This window comes from Phyllopteryx taeniolatus, chromosome 14 (assembly GCF_024500385.1).
Source record: "Phyllopteryx taeniolatus isolate TA_2022b chromosome 14, UOR_Ptae_1.2, whole genome shotgun sequence".
Classification (NCBI taxonomy): domain Eukaryota; kingdom Metazoa; phylum Chordata; class Actinopteri; order Syngnathiformes; family Syngnathidae; genus Phyllopteryx; species Phyllopteryx taeniolatus.
Genome location: NC_084515.1, coordinates 3,606,356 through 3,623,150, shown reverse-complemented (window position 1 = coordinate 3,623,150; position 16,795 = coordinate 3,606,356). Strand labels below are relative to the sequence as shown.

The following is a 16,795-nucleotide window of genomic DNA, read 5'->3' as shown; positions in this document are numbered from 1 at the left end:
GTTTGTCTTAGAAGACGTTTTGCCTCTCATCCGAGCAGGCTTCATCAATTCATGCAACTAAGCGTTGTTCAAAAGTACATTAATATAATAAAAAAATATAATAAAAGATATCCTTTATTAGTACAACTATGGAGAAATTTGTATAATTTCAGCAGAGATAGTGGATACAGGAAATACAAAAAGAGCATGTAAGAGATGACATTGGCTGCAAATGCGTCCGCCATTCCAATGTTGATGCAATAAATATTGTAATAACACATATTGAAGCCATAATTTATTAAAAATTATAGAATAATGATTGTTTTGAAATTGAACAGTATACAGGATATTTTTATCCTATTACATAATATACTACAATAACTGTCCCACTGTAATGTTCCTGACCATAATTTAAAAAATATGGAAATTAAGACATAGTTCTGGAAGTGAATTTCTATAGGTTGGCAGCTCTCATGGTATTTTTCAGTGTTTCGGCTTTCGGCCATGGATTCGACAGTTTCGGGTTTTCAGTTTCGGCTAAGAATTTTCATTTCGGTGCATCACAAATTCTAATTTCTTGGAGATGATCAAATGTGGGTTTTTGTCAGCTGTAAGCTAAAATCATCAAAAATACAATCATAAAATAGTTTACTCTGAGTAGTCAATTTCTACAATGAGTTTTTGAATTGAAATACAGAAATCCACAACATTTTCTTATTCTATTTTATTCTTTGATGTGCTAGTGACAGGAGCTAGAAAGAGAAGCTGCAAGCACCAATCAAAATTGATTGTCAATCAAAATTGATTGTCAATCAATTTTGATTTGCCCCTAAATTATTATAAGTGTGTGTTCAGTTAGATGGCTTAAGTTGGCGCAGTGCTTCACATACAGACGTGCTGCTGCACTGCTCTGAGCTGTTTTGGTTTGACTGTTTGTTCTGTGCGGACAAGAACGCTTGCACTTGTACTGTATTTTTAAAATGTTAATATAGACATTTATTTGCTCGGTCCCTCCTCCGTGAACAATGGGGGAATCCTGTACTGTTAATAGCACAACATCACATAAACAATACCAGTAATATTTTGTACATTATATAGCTCAACCCCCACTTTTTTTGTTCTTCCAGCATTATACTGTATGTAATGACTTATTCATCTTGTCACCCATTTGTAAAAATAATTAATTGACTGAGTCATTTACATCTGCTCCACGATACATCTAAGAATCAATCATTTCTCCCACCCTTGCTGTATACCATCTCGGTCAGAGTGTGCAATTTTTTTGGGATAGAATACCACTAGAGCAGTGGGGTGCCAAGAAGACTGCAGTGTGTGACTTGAGAAGGTGATGGGGGGGGGGTGGAGAGTGCAGCTGTCAGTGCCCAGACTGCAGAGCTGAGCGAAGGTGATGATATTAGCAGTGAGCATAAGATAGCTGTGCATTGCTGCACAGCTGCTGTGTAGGGTGTGTGTGCCTCTGGAACACCATCTGGAAGATTATTAAATTTAATAAAAAATAAATAAATTAAATAAGCAAAGCATAGTAGTGAGTTAATAGCTATGATCTAGGATTTTGATATAGCTAAAGTACATAAGTTTCATACAAATTATCAGGAGATTCCTCTGGATCTAAGTGAACAAAATGCAAACTATTCGGACAAATGTGATTTGGGAGCGATATAATTATCTTAATATGTTAGATGGAATTGTCCATTTAAAATTATCTAGTTCAGCTTGAGATTTCATTTTGATTTGACGCTACATACGTGCAAGACATTATTTTTAGAATGTTATACACAAGGATCAATAAAAATTTAGATGCTGATATATGAAGTGTTTCAGGCATATTTGCTACTTGCACATTCACTTATTCGTGGATTTTTTTGGGGAAGCCTATTCTCTGTTATTTGCTGTTTTTCTTGCTTTGGCCAAAACCCTGCCTAATATAAAAATATTGCTTTGGTGTCATCTTGTGGCATCTTGGTGCAGAGGAACTATGTTGATGTGAGGGGGTAGGAGCTTCATTTATGGAGCCCCGTCTAATTGAAATTTGTTGTTATTTTTTGTTTTTTTGCTGCCAACTTGTGGCAGCTATAGACAAATATAAACCTTTTTAGGAAGGCATCAGTTACTCATGGATTTTTTTGCTATTCATGGCAGTGCTCGGTCGCTATCCAGCGTCCTGCTGTGGAGCAGTTTTTCTTCAGCTGGAGCTGTGGCCTTCGTCGAGGTGGAAGGAATTATAAACAGTTTGAAATAGCAGTCAGTGTTAGCACAAAACCTTCAGGCTTCTGCTAGAATTCTTTTTCCTTCGGCTTGTCGCCACAGCGTGTCATCCTTTCCATGCAAGCCTATCTCCTGCATCCTCCTCTCGAACACCAACTGCCCTCATGTCTTCCCTCACGACATCTATCAATCTTCTCTTTGGTCTTCCTCTAGCTCTCTTGCCTGGCAGCTCCATCCTCACCATCCTTCTACCAATATACTCATTATTTCTCCTCTGGACGTGTCCAAACCATCGAAGTCTGCTCTCCCTAACTTTGTCTCCAAAACATCGAACCTTAGCTGTCCCTCTGATGAGGTCATTTCTAATTTTATTCAACCTGGTCACTCCGAGAGCGAACCTCAACATCTTCATATCCGCCACCCCCAGCTCTGCTTCCTGTTGTTTTTTCAGTGCCACTGTCTATAATCCGTACATCATGGCTGGCCTCACCACTGTTTTATAAACTTTGCCCTTCATCCTAGCAGAGACTCTTCTGTCACATAACACACCTGACGCCTTCCTCCACCCGTTCCAACCTGCTTGGACCCGTTTCTTCACTTCCTGACCACACTCACCATTGCTCTGGACGGTTGACCCCAAGTATTTAAAGTCCTCTACCCTTGCTATCTCTTCTCCCTGTAGCCTCACTCTTCCCCCACCACCCCTCTCATTCATGCACATATATTCTGTCTTACTTCGGCTAATCTTCACTCCTCTGCTTTCCAGTGCCTGCCTCCATCTTTCTAACTGTTCCCACACCTGCTCCCTGCTTTCACTGCAGATCACAATGTCATCTGCAAACATGGTCCACGGGGATTCCAGTCTAACCTCATCTGTCAGCCTATCCATCACCACTGCAAGAAAGGGGCTCGGGGCTGATACCTGATTCAGGCCCACCTCCACCTTAAATTCGTCTGTCACACCTACAGTACACCTCACCGCTGTTCTGCTGCCCTCGTACATGTCCTGTATTATTCTAACATACTTCTCTGCCACTCCAGACTTCCGCATGCAGTACCACAGTTCCTCGCTGGGTACTCTGGGTGTCATAGGCTTTCTCTAGATCTACAAAGACACAATGTAGCTCCTTCTGACCTTCTGTGTACTTTTCCATCAACATCCTCAAGGCAAATAATGCATCTGTGGTACTCTTTCTAGGCATGAAACCATACTGTTGCTCGCAAATACTCACTTCTGTCCTGAGTCTAGCCTCCACTACTCTTTCCCATAACTTCATTGTGTGGCTCATCAACTTTATTGCTCTATAGTTCCCACAGCTCTGCACATCACCTTTGTTCTTAAAAATGGGCACCAGTACACTTTTCCTCCATTCCTCAGGCATCTTATCACGCACTAGAATTCTATTGAACAAGCTGGTCAAAAACTCCACAGCCACCTCTCCTAGATCCTTCCATACCTCCACAGGAATGTCATCAGGACCAACTGCCATTCCATTTTTCATCCTCTTTTTATGCCTTTCTAACTTCCCCTTTACTAACCATTGCCACTTCCTGGTCCACCACACTTGCCTCTTCTACGCTCCCTTCTCTCTCATTTTCCTCATTTATCAACTCCTCGAAGTATTCTTTTCAATCTATGTAGCACACTACTGCCACCAGTCAACATATTTCCATCTCTATCCTTAATCACCCTAACCTGCTGCACATCCTTCCCATCTCTATCCCTCTGTCTGGCCAACCTGTATAGATCATTTTCTCCTTCTTTAGTGTCCAACATGGCATACATGTCATCATATGCCTCTTGTTTGGCCTTTGCCCTATGTCGCATCTCAATGTATTCCTTTCGGCTCTCCTCGGTCCTCTCAGTGTCCCACTTCTTCTTAGTTAACCTTTTTCTTTGTATGATTTCCTGTACTGTGAGGTTCCAGCACCAAGTCGCCTTCTCTCCTTTCCTGCCAGAAGATACACCAAGTACTCTCCTGCCTGCCTCTCTGATCACCTTGGCTGTAGTGGTCCAGTCTTCTGGAAGCTCCTCCCGTCCACCGAGAGCCTGTTTCACCTCTTCCCGAAATGCTGCACAACACTCGTCCTGTCTCAGCTTCCACCACATGATTCTCTGTTCTGCCTTTGTCTTCCTAATCCTCCTTCCCACCACCAGTCATCTTACACACCACCATTCTATGCTGTCTAGCCACACTCTCCCCTACCACTACCTTACAGTCTGCAACCTCCTTCAGATTACATCGTCTGCACAAGATGTAATCCACCTGCGTGCTTCTACCTCCGCTCTTGTAGGTCACCCTATGTTCCTGCCTCTTCTGGAAAAAAGTGTTCACTACAGCAATTTTCATCCTTTTTGCAAAGTCTACCACCATCTGTCCCTCCAAGTTCCTTTCCTGGATGCCGTACTTACCCATCACTTCTTCATCACCGCTATTTCCTTCACCAACATGCCCATTGCAATCTGCACCAATCACAACTCTCTCTCTCTGTCTGGGATGCTCAGAACTACTTTGTCTAGCTTCTTCCAGAATTTCTCTTTCACCTCTAGGTCACATTCTACCTGTGGAGCATAGCCACTAATCACATTATACATCCATCCATCCATTTTCTGAGCCGCTTCTCCTCACTAGGGTCGCGAGCGTGCTGGAGCCTATCCCAGCTATCATCGGGCAGGAGGCGGGATACACCCTGAACTGGTTGCTAGCCAATCAAAGGGCACATACAAAGAAACAACCATTCACACTCACATTCACACCTACGGGCAATTTAGAGTTGTCAATTAACCTTCCATGCATGTTTTTGGGATGTGGGAGGAAACTGGAGTGCCCGGAGAAAATCCACGCAGGCACGGGGAGAACATGCAAACTCCACACAGGCGGGGCCGGGGATTAAAACCCGGTCCTCAGAACTGTGAGGCAGACGCTCTAACCAGTCGTCAACCGTGCCGACCACATTATACATAACAGCCTCAATTTCAGGTTTCAACCTCATCACTCTATCTGATGCTCTTTTCACCTCCAAGACATTCTTAGCCAACTGTTCTTTTAAAATAACCCTGACTCCATTTCTCTTCCCATCTACACCATGGTAAAATAATTTAAACCCTACACCTAAACTTCTAGCCTTACTGCCTTTCCACCTGATATCCTGCACACACAATATATCAACCTTTGATTTTCATGTCATAGTCCCAACATTCAATGTCCCCACATTCAGTTCTCGGCTCTGTGCTTTCCTCTTCTACCGCTTTCCACCTCTTCTTCTTCAACCCACAGTAGCTGAATTTCCACCGGCGCCCTGCAGGTTGACTGCGCCGGTGGCACACGTTGTTAACCCGAGCCACAACCGATCCGGTATGGAATTCTTTGGATGAACGCTCATATTTGTTTGGCAAAGTTTTAACCCGGATGCCCTTCCTGACGCAACTCTCTGCATTTATCCGGGCTTGGGACCGGCCTACAGTTTGCACTAGCTTGTGCCCCCCATAGGGCTGCATTTCTTCTGCTAGAATAAAAAAAAAAAAATGTCAGGAAAAGCCTACTAGAACATCTTAATTTGGGGTTATTATTGGTATTGTTGTCATTTATAATAATAAGAATCAGAGGCACTTTGAATAGTGTCAGGAGTTCTCATGAATTTGAATGTGATTGGTCAGTTCTGAACACAGCCTCGTCCCAGTTACCGTAATTTCTCGTGTATAATGCGCACCCATGTATAATACGCACCCCCGAAGTTAACCTCAAAATTCTGGAAAACCCTTCTACCCATGTATAATGCATATGCAATTCTACTCATATGATCAAAACATGAAGTATTATCTGTATTTTGTTAGTTTTTTTCAAGGAATTGTTCTGAAATTAAGCACTTTATTTGAACACGTAATCCTTTTAATTTACTTGCTCTTATTTTGAAATTCACAGCTCTCCTTTTTTTTAGTAAATGAGAAAACACACAGTTGTGCTCATATGTTTGATTACCCAGGGCAGAATTTCTAAGATGGGTACATTTCTTTAAAGAAAACATGAAGGGCCAGGCGAAACACACAGAATTTATTTTAATGGGATTCAAATTAAACTGTCAAGCATTTCAGAAAAGCATTATCATTAAACAAAACATAACCATAAAGAAATTGATGGTTGTTGTTCAGTCATCAGACGTATTTAAAAAAAGATATTTTACAAATTCTGCCAGGCTATGTAAATTTATGAACACAACTGTACATATATGCAGCATACGTACGATACATTTTGGAACGAAAGTGTAGGTTACACCTTTTTCATAACCTCTAGGTCGCAGTGGCATATTAGAATGAAAGTGTACACCTTTCTCATAACCTTTAAGTGGTGGTGGCATATTGGAATGGAAGTGTAAAGCTTATAGGTCACATTAATGCTGGAAACATTTTGAAATTAAAATAAAAAAAAAATAATAATTTTCATATCACACAAACCTGGTATTTGAACAGGGGTGTGTATACCTTTTATAGCCACTGTTTTTTCAAATGTAAAAATTCCTTATTCTCTCGTTATTTTCCCAAAATGTATTTTTAATAGAGTGTATTAGTAATATAATGTACTAATACATTTCTGTTGGACATAAAGTAAAAATATAAAAAAATGGTTATACAGATGTAACCATGTTTCTTCACCACCATGTCTTCAGATCAGAAATGCACAACAAGACGGTAAGCCAGAGGTTTGGACTCCTGCTGGAGTCGTACTGCCGGGCCTGTGGCATGTATCTGAAACACCTGAGCCGGCAGGTGGAGGCCATGGAGAAACTCATCAATCTCACTGACCTCCTCAAACAGGAGAAAAAGGATGAAGCACAGAAGGTAATCGGACTGCTGACAGCTGCTTGGCGAAATCATTGTTTAATCTCCTCAACACCTGGCCCTGGGGCCACGGAGGTCATTATAAAACTTTATAGCGGGATGCTGTTGGGATGGTTGCTGTTTTCTTGTAGTGGTTCACGCTTGATGAATTCTAATATTTGAATTATTATTATTATTTGTTTTATAACAGTTTAACAAAGGCAGCGGTGAACATTTTCATAGTATGCAAATGACTGACAAACACACTTATCATTATTAATGTAATCTAATTTCCTTGAAATGCAAATGACTAGTGATCCACTATCAAGATGTATCACAGCTAATAATGCTCAGTTTTCATTGACTGTCAATCAGCCATAGTAGTAGTCGTAGTAGTAATGCTTACTAGACATTAATTTTTCTGTAATTTACCAAAGATGCCAATCCCACGTCAACTTTAGACAGCCATCCATTTTTGCATAGATCTTGTCAGCTTTACTTTAAGGCACTAAATTACACGATATCTCTATACGCTATAATATTTTGCTTACCTTATTTAACTATATGAGAAGTTACAAATTAGTGCTGAAACGATTACTCGATCAACTTGAATAATTTGATTACAAAAAAGGTGGAAGCAAAATCTCCACCGCAAAGCTTCGCAATGATCATTTTTCCACACAGACTAATGTTACAGCAGACTCACGCACCATTCCGTATGAAAATATGGATGCGCGACAGTGGTGAGCCAGGAGGAAAGAGCGTGTAATAGACAGAATGTCTTTTGTTTTGGTTTATTGAACAAACCCTAACAAAACAAATATGTAATAAGCACATTAATTTAAGAATTTAATCAGTAGAATAAACGATACTGCAAAAAAATATTATATAACTTAAACCCTAGTCAGAATATTAGAAACACGTCTTGTTATGAAGCAGTGCTTCTATAATGCTCAAGATGTAGGTAAACCATTACTTTCTTTGCATTACTATATTTGTAAAGGCTAAACATAACTGGTAAATTTTATGAAAGAGATGGATGTTGGCAAGTCAACTGTGATATCTGTGTGGCGAAGTGGCCTCTGATCTTCCACACAGCACATAAAGTGTACATCAGTTTTTATTATTATTGTTTTTAGTTCAGATGTAGTTTTCAGAATCTTTTCATCATTCTTGATTGGTATTGCCAAGAGTTGTGGACAGTATACATGGCCGGTGGGCATTTATATTCACCCCCACAGCTAGGGTTGGGCATCCTTTGAATTTGAGAGATTCCAGTTCCAAACAATTCTTGATTCCGATTCTTTTAGGGGGTTGGGTCAAGAAAGTTTGCATGGTTTAAATAAAGGGTGTCCAAATTAGGAACATCCATTTTCTTAGCAGCCCGCAGCATAGACTAAAATTAACATTTGACTCGAGGTTCTTTATAACCAGTATCAATATCAAACCTTTGAACTAAAAGGCAATGTGTGTGGAACTCACCCAATTGGCTTAATTGTTTTAAGCTTGTAGCCTTTTATTTTGAAGGGTACGCACCGGAACTCAGCATTTTGGCACGAAAAGTAATTTCACACGGCACCGGTGTTTTTTTTTGTTTTTTGTTTTTGTTAAATGGATGGAACCAAATGCTATAAAATGCTGATTCCTTTCCTTACGCTCCGATGAGGCACAAGGTTAGTGTTTGTGATACAGTGAGACAACGTTTGTGAATTTTGTCCCAATTCATTGTGATGTAAAGTTGCTACGGTGAAGTTTTAGCCCAGTGTTAAGCCTTTTTTTTTTATTTTTAAATTTTTTGTTTTTTTCTCATCGGCTCTTATGTTGGTTTGAAGACTAAAATAAGTGCTAAATAACATCAGAGCAAAAGTGCACCCAACCGTTTACCTTGTTAGCTGTCTCAATGTTTGCATAGACGTATTTTATTGTTTCACTCACCCAGTTGACGAGGTGTAGGCTGAGGCTCGGAGCGCGTCAGACGCTACATATTGTGAAAGCCTCCTTTGCACACTATAATCTTATTCCAAGTGTTGCACTGAGGCGACTGGTCATTCATTTGAACAAAGTTCTCCACTTCTTCTTCGCGGCGAGAGGACTAGGCATCGAAACTTGGAACCGAAATTTTTTAATTTGAATGGTTCCAGGAGAACCGGAACATTAGTCCCGGTTCCAATCGTTTCTCGATTCTCGATGCCCAATCCTACCCACAGCCCAGAGTAGAGTTACATCATTGTGAAGGGTTGGTAATTTTTCCAAAGCAAACCAGCAGATGGGCTACGCTTATATTTACTGCTCTGACTTGACTCCTCCAGCTGTTCACATCTGGCACGTTATTGATTTACCTGTTTCTCTGCTCTCAGGTTCAAATGAAATTTCTGGTTGAGCAGATGAGGAGGCCAGACTATATGGATGCACTGCAGAGCTTCACTTCCCCTCTGAATCCAGCACATCAGCTGGGAAACCTCCGGTACTTCAGAATCCTTACGTAATGCACCTGACCGCTGGTAGCCAATGTGTCCCACTCATTTGAGAAATGAATAGTGTTCACCTACCACAAATTGTCTACTTGTCAACATCAGAAAATTCCACTATATTGCGGTAATTTGTGGTTTATAGTGTTTGTGTTTTTAATCAGTTGAACGTTAACTCCCGATGATAAACAATGGGACTGTGATCGGTCTCGTGGGATTTTCATCTTCTTGGGCTGTGATTGGTTAATGATATTAACGTCGCAAAAGCTCTGACAGAACAGCGGGTAGCATCTGTTTTTTGTGTGAATATTTTCTGAACTTTTTGTTTTAAGCCGTACAATGGCCCGCAAGCATCCTGCATCTTCTGAGGCTTCTGCTAGTGAGCCTAAGCAATTGCCTTGGGCCTGACCTGATGATTAACCTCTTCCCCCGTGTAGTGCCCCTTACTAGTTATTGCTGGCTGGTGGGTAGGAGGGGACCCTGAAAGATGGCTGATATTGGTCCCTGGGGGGTGAATTTAAAAAAGAAAAAAAGTTTTTAGCATGGATTTTCACCCTATCGCAGTTGGGTCTGGAATGTACCGTGACTAACAGGTGGTCACTTGATTTATTTATTTTTAATATTTTAAGACAACTGTGTCTTCCCTAGTCATAACGTTCTTTTTCTGCTTCTCACTGATTGCTTACTGGTTTCTGTTCCAGTCTGGAAGAATGTCGGATGATGTCATCTGCCAAGCGACCTCTGTGGCTTAATTGGGAAAATCCAGATATGATGTCAGAGCTCCTGTTTCAGAACAACGAAATCATCTTCAAAAACGGAGATGGTGAGTTTTATCCACATTTGTTCTTTCTTGCCTACAGGCATTGCCGTTCTCTTTACCTTGAAAGTTATATTCATGGTATCCAAATCACTGCGCATTGTGTGACCAAAGTAACTTTGACAGCACTCCTCCATAATGCCATAACGCATCATACAGTTGATATTACAGGAGCTCCAAATTGATACACATCTCATTGTCGTCTACTTCCTTGTCTTAATGTTCCACTGCAGATCTGAGGCAAGACATGCTGACGCTGCAGATCATTAGGATAATGGAGAACATCTGGCAGAACCAAGGCCTTGATCTCAGGTAGGCGCCTCACTTGACGGTGACAGCAAGGATGCAGGTGTTCATTAATAAGGCGCTGGATAACTTTTATGTTCTCTGATCTATGCCGTAATGCAGATTACTTGCAAACCCTTCTAACCACCTAAGGTCATCAGAAACTAAAGCTGCTTTGACATTGCCTTCCTGGTAAATTGGCGCATCAGAGGTGTAACAGTAGAGCTTGTACTTATCCGCCCATCTCTTCCAGACAGAACTTGTGAGAGAGGGACAGGCAATGCGGTTGGACACAATGAGCTAATTAGTTGCTTGGCTATGTCAGTGTGACAGCTACATTGGTTTTCCAAAAGAAACAGGCTTGCTTGGACTGCGAGAGTCTCTGGTGTTAAAGTTGACACTCTGGTCGCGGTTCTGATACATCAATAGCAAGCACATTCACAGGTCGAATTCAACTGCCCCCATCCTGCATCGCTACCTTAAACCAGGGGTTCTTAAACCTTTTGGGTTTAAGAACACTTTACAGGGGGGAAAAAAACTTTTCCAATGACCCCTTGATAATTCGAGCACCAATTTAACATAAATATATCGTTACTGTCAGGCAGAGTCCTCACGTCTCCTAGATCACTATTCAAGAAATAAAAAAAATAATAAAAAAACAGCCGTGCACATCAAAGTCTGCGCTCATGCTAACTCCACAACCAGAAAAAGGTCTTTAGTACTTCACAAAAGCAAATGACTGTGCTTACATCATCCCCAAACTCTTTCTCAGAGGTTAAAGTGATATAATAAATAAAACTATGAGCTTGACTAAGTAGTTTAATAGGTGTAAATTAATCTGCACACATACATATCTTTGTGGCTCACCACTTCCTTCTGCAGCGAAGCATTGCAGCAATCAATTTTTAACAAAACAGGCTTACTCAAACATATCTAACCTATTTTCACTCATTATTGTCGAAAAACATCCAAACTTTCAAGCTTGAAGCGACATAATGCCACATAGCTCATGCGGAATGAGGAAGAGGAGGGGGTTTTACTTCTCAGACAATTCAAGTTTTTAAGAGAGATTTGTTGTCACGCTATTTTCAACACTTTGAATAGGTTAATAATGCGTGAAAATTACGTCGTAGGGACAGACTGACAGTATCGATATGTGAAAAATATGAAATCGAACATTTTACACCCAACAGCGATGATATAATAATAATGCACTTTACAGAGACGCTTTACAATTTCATGCATTATTCATTCACTCCTCAGTCACACTCTGGTGGTCGTATGCAACTTGTGCAGCCACAGCTGCCGTGGGACAGTGTGACAGAAGCGTGGGTGCCATTCTGTGCATACGGCGCCGACCACCACCGTACAACAAACCACGTTCATTTGTGGGTTAAGTGTCTTGCCCAGGGACACAACGACGGCATGCGCTCGGGTGGGGATACAAACCGGCGACCCTCCGGTTGCAGTGTGTACTCATACCCTCTGCGCCACGCCACCCACAATGTACCCCTAAATGCCACAGGAATTAAAAAGTTGCCTATTCTAGAGGGGAGGGTGTAGTTGCAAGAACAAAGTCATTCTTTACAAGAACTGAGACGTGATTAAAAAATCATAATCTTAGGTCGCCAGCCATTTTATAGTAGTTATAGTTAAGTATAGTTGTATTTTTCCATGAAAAAGTCCTAATATATTTTATTAATATTCTATCAGTGTTGGTATGTTAACAACCATCCATCCATTTTCTGAGCCGCTTCTCCTCACTAGGGTCGCGGGCGTGCTGGAGCCTATCCCAGCTGTCATCGGGCAGGAGGCGGGGTACACCCTGAACTGGTTGCCAGCCAATCGCAGGGCACATAGAAACTAACAACCATTCGCACTCACAGTCATGCCTACGGGCAATTTAGAGTCTCCAATTAATGCATGTTTTTGGGATGTGGGAGGAAACCGGAGTGCCCGGAGAAAACCCACGCAGGCACGGGGAGAACATGCAAACTCCACACAGGCGGGGACGGGGATTGAACCCCGCACCTCAGAACTGTGAGGCTGACGCTCTAACCAGTCGGCCACCGTGCCGCCTGTTAACAACCAAATTTCAAAAATACAACTTTATAGGTCCCTCATATAACACCCTTTTTCTGAAGAAGAAAAAAACGTCTTTCATTCTACTAGTATTTATTTATTTAAAAAAAAAAAAAAAAAAAACTACAGTCCCTTCCAAAAGTATTGCAACGGCAAGGTCATTTCCGTTGTTTTTGTTGTATACTTAAGACATTTGAGTTTCAGATCAAAAAATTAATATGAGACAAAAGTTCAGAATTCCAGCTTTTATTTCATGGTATTTACATGTAGATGTGTTAAACAATGCAGGACAGAACAGAACAGCTTTTGTTTGAAGCCACCCACTTTTCAAGTGAGCAAAAGTATTGGAACATTCATTCATTCATTTTCCATACCGCTTATCCTCACTAGGGTCACGGGCCAGCTGGAGCCTATCCCAGCTATCTTCGGGCGAGAGGCTGGGTACACCCTGAACTGGTCACCAGCCAATCGCAGGGCACATATAAACAAACAACCAGTCGCACTCACATTCACACTTACGGGTAATTTAGAGTCTTTAATTAACCTACCATGCATGTTTTTGGGATGTGGGAGGAAACTGGAGTACTCTGAAAACCCACGCAGGCACAGGGAGAACATGCAAACTCCACACAGGCGAGGCCAGATTTGAACCCAGGTCCTCAGAACTGTGAGGCAGATGTGCTAACCAGTCGGCCACCAAACGGCCAGTATTGGAACAGACATCATTAAATTAATTTAAAGTGAATAACATTTACTATTTGGTGTCATAATTCTTCATTTGAAATGCTTTTCCAGGCCTTTACTGCAGCGTCTTTCAGTTCTTGTTTGTTTATGGGGGTTTCTCCCTTCACTATTCTCTTCAGGAGATAAAATGCATGCTCTATTGGGTTAAGGTCCAGTGATTGACTTGGCTAGTCTAAGACCTTCCACTTTTCCCCCTGATGAAGTCCTTTATTGTGTTGGCAATGTATTTTGGGTCCTTGTCTTGTTACATGATGAAGCTTCTCCCGATTACTTTGGATGCATTTTTCTGTAAATTGCTAGACAAAATTGTTTTGTAGACAAGAATTCATTCTGCTGCTACCATCATGAGTTACATCATCAATAAAGACTAGTGAGCCCGTTCAAGAAGCAGCCATGCAAGCCCAAACCATGACATTACCTCCACCATGCTTCACAGATGAGGTTGTGGGTTTTGGATCATAAGCAGACCCTTTCTTTCTCCATACTTTGGTCTTTCCATCACTTTGGTAGAGGTTAATCTTGGTCTCATCAGTCCAGAAAACGTTTGTGGCTCATCTCTGAACTTCTTTACAAAGTCCAATCTGGCCTTTCAATTCTTTTTGATGATGAGTGGTTTGCATCTTGTGGTATGGCCTGTAAATTTCTTCTCTCAAAGTATTCTTTGAACAGTGGATTGTGATACTTTCACCCCTGCCCTGTGGAGGTTGGCAGTTATGTCACTGACTGTTGTCTTTGGGTGTTTCTTCACATCTCTCACAATGTTTCTGTCATCAACTGCTGTTTATACCCTTGGCCGACTTGTTCGATGTCTGTTGTTCAGTACACAAGGAGTTTCTTTCTTTTTCAGGGCATTCCAAATTGTTGCATTGGCTATGCCCAATGTTTGTGCAATAGCTCTGATCGATTTCCCCTCTTTTCTCAGCTTAAAAATGGTTTGCTTTTCTCCCAGAGACAGCTCTCTGGTCTGTGTTTGCTTAACAACAAATGCAGTTTTCACATGTGAAACCCAAAGCCAAAAACAAGCACTATCTAATGTTTAAGCAATCAATCTAAAAGGCAACACCTGAGCAACTGGAAACACCTATCAGTCACATTCCAATACTTTTGCTCACTTGAAAAGTGGGTGGGTTCAAACAAAAGGTGCTCTGTCATGAGTTGTTTAACACATCTCGCTGGAATTCTGAACTTTTGTCTCATTTTCATCTTTTGATCTGAAACCCAAATGTCTTCTGTATACAACAAAAACAAAGGAATTGACCTTAACGTTCCAATACTTGTGGAGGGGACTGTATATTCATGCAGGCATGTCAGATTTATGTGATATATTACAATGATATCAAAACTTTGAATTGCATTGTATGCATAAATAAATGCATTGTATGCATAAATAAGACAACATTATTAACATCCATTTTCTGTACCGCTTATCCTCACTAGGGTCGCTGGCGTCCTGGAGCTTATCCCAGCTATCTTCGGGCGTCCAAACTCCACACAGGCAGGGCCGGGATTTGAATCCCGGTCCTCAAAACTGTGAGGAAGATGTGCTAAGCAGTTGACCACCGTGCTGCCGCAACATCATTATTGCACATTATTTTGCAAACTATGGCTCGCGGACCCCAGTTTGAGAACCATTGCCTAGAGAAAGGTGGAAAAAGCCGGCTTAGATGGCTAGTGTGTAAGGGGCTTAAGCTGATCTGAGGAACCACTGAAAATCCTTTCAATTAGTGTGCAAGGTCTTTGAATCTTTGATCTAAATGCTCAACTTTCTTTTTTTTTTTTCTTTTTTTCCAGGATGCTCCCCTACGGTTGTCTGTCCATCGGTGACTGCGTTGGTTTAATTGAGGTGGTGAGGAATTCTCACACCATCATGCAGATCCAGTGTAAAGGAGGCCTAAAGGGGGCGCTGCAGTTCAACAGCCACACGCTGCATCAGTGGCTCAAGGATAAGAACAAGGGCGAGATGTGAGTGGCATCAACCATTGCTAGTGCATGCATTGCTAGTGATTTAGTCAGAATAATGAGAAGACACACATTAGGACATATACCATCATTCTGATGCACATTGTCATTCTTGACATTTATTATTGATTATTATTTTAGGTATGACCAAGCCGTAGATTTGTTCACGCGGTCATGCGCAGGCTATTGTGTCGCCACATTTATCCTGGGCATAGGGGATAGACACAATAGCAACATCATGGTTAAAGATGATGGACAGGTAAATTTCACAATATGACATACATTTTATGTTCCATTATACTTTATTATCTTTATTTAATTTTTTTGCAGCTGTTCCACATAGATTTTGGCCATTTCCTTGACCACAAAAAGAAGAAGTTTGGATACAAGAGAGAGCGTGTGCCCTTTGTTCTGACACAAGACTTCTTGATCGTCATTAGCAAAGGAACTCAAGAGTGTACCAAGACAAGAGAATTTGAAAGGTACAGTCAGTGCTCAATATGAATGTGGGTTTTTATTAATGGTTGGCCAGCACAGTGTCACTCGTATCTCAAAGCACCACTATACAGTGCTACCTCAACATTTGAGATTTTTAGGCCATTGTTTTTGCAAAATATTTACATATGAGCACTGTATGCTGGCAGTCAACTTGGCTCACTTCACAACAAGCAGCAATTAGGCAGATAGTGAACACTGCCACCCCCAGTTGAAATTGCCTGTTAGACTAAACAAAAGAGAGAGAACTACACTGTGTGTTAAAAGAACCACAACTTTGCCAGCCGCTAGGTTAATGCTCACACATAATGAGAAACACCATAGACGGGCGAATGAATAGCATCTATGCGGCAGTGTTATAGCCTTTTAAGCAACGGATATTTTAACACAAATGGTGCAGCAACACCTCGACAGATAATATAACAATACTCTAGAGGTTGAACAATTAATCGATTATCTCATAAATCAACTATTTTGATCGATTAATTCTTTAGGAATATTAACTGTACAAATTCTCTGAGTTTCAGCCTCTCAACTGTAAATATTCTTAGATTTCTTCAGTCCTGCATGAAAGCACACTGATCATCTTTGTGTGGAATCAAAATAAGACATTTGCGAACATCTGCTTTTACTATGGAAAACAGTGATCAACATTTTGCTTATTTTCTTAAATGTCATCATAATCATCATCAATTTGTGTGTTTTCTGCACTGTCAATTTGAAATGATGACCCGTTTTTGAATAAAGGGATGGAAGTTTAAAAAAAAAACCTTTTTAAAAAAAAAAAAAAAAAAAAAAAAAAAAGAAATCCAATTCATCGATTAACCGAAAACAATTGTTGTTAGTTGAATTAAATTTGTATCTCAAGGCACCACTGTTGTAGAGAAACACTGTACGTCCACCTTTGTGACAAAGGTTATTGTT

At 40.9% G+C, this 16,795-nt stretch overlaps 1 protein-coding gene across 5 annotated transcripts in view; it reads left to right on the top strand.

Moving 5' to 3' along the window:
- LOC133488681 (phosphatidylinositol 4,5-bisphosphate 3-kinase catalytic subunit alpha isoform) overlaps positions 1 to 16,795 on the top strand; it is a 31,470-nt gene that overhangs the window by 11,400 nt on the left and 3,275 nt on the right. For 4 of the 5 annotated variants that reach the window (XM_061796864.1, XM_061796865.1, XM_061796862.1 and 1 more), the window contains exons 14-20: positions 6,871 to 7,042; positions 9,379 to 9,485; positions 10,191 to 10,312; positions 10,540 to 10,618; positions 15,209 to 15,379; positions 15,518 to 15,635; positions 15,707 to 15,858. In XM_061796864.1, coding sequence (XP_061652848.1) covers positions 6,871 to 7,042; positions 9,379 to 9,485; positions 10,191 to 10,312; positions 10,540 to 10,618; positions 15,209 to 15,379; positions 15,518 to 15,635; positions 15,707 to 15,858 — 921 coding nt within the window. Of the gene's footprint in view, positions 1 to 6,870; positions 7,043 to 9,378; positions 9,486 to 10,190; positions 10,313 to 10,539; positions 10,619 to 15,208; positions 15,380 to 15,517; positions 15,636 to 15,706; positions 15,859 to 16,795 lie in introns of those variants that run through there. The other variant, XM_061796867.1, reaches the window with a different exon arrangement.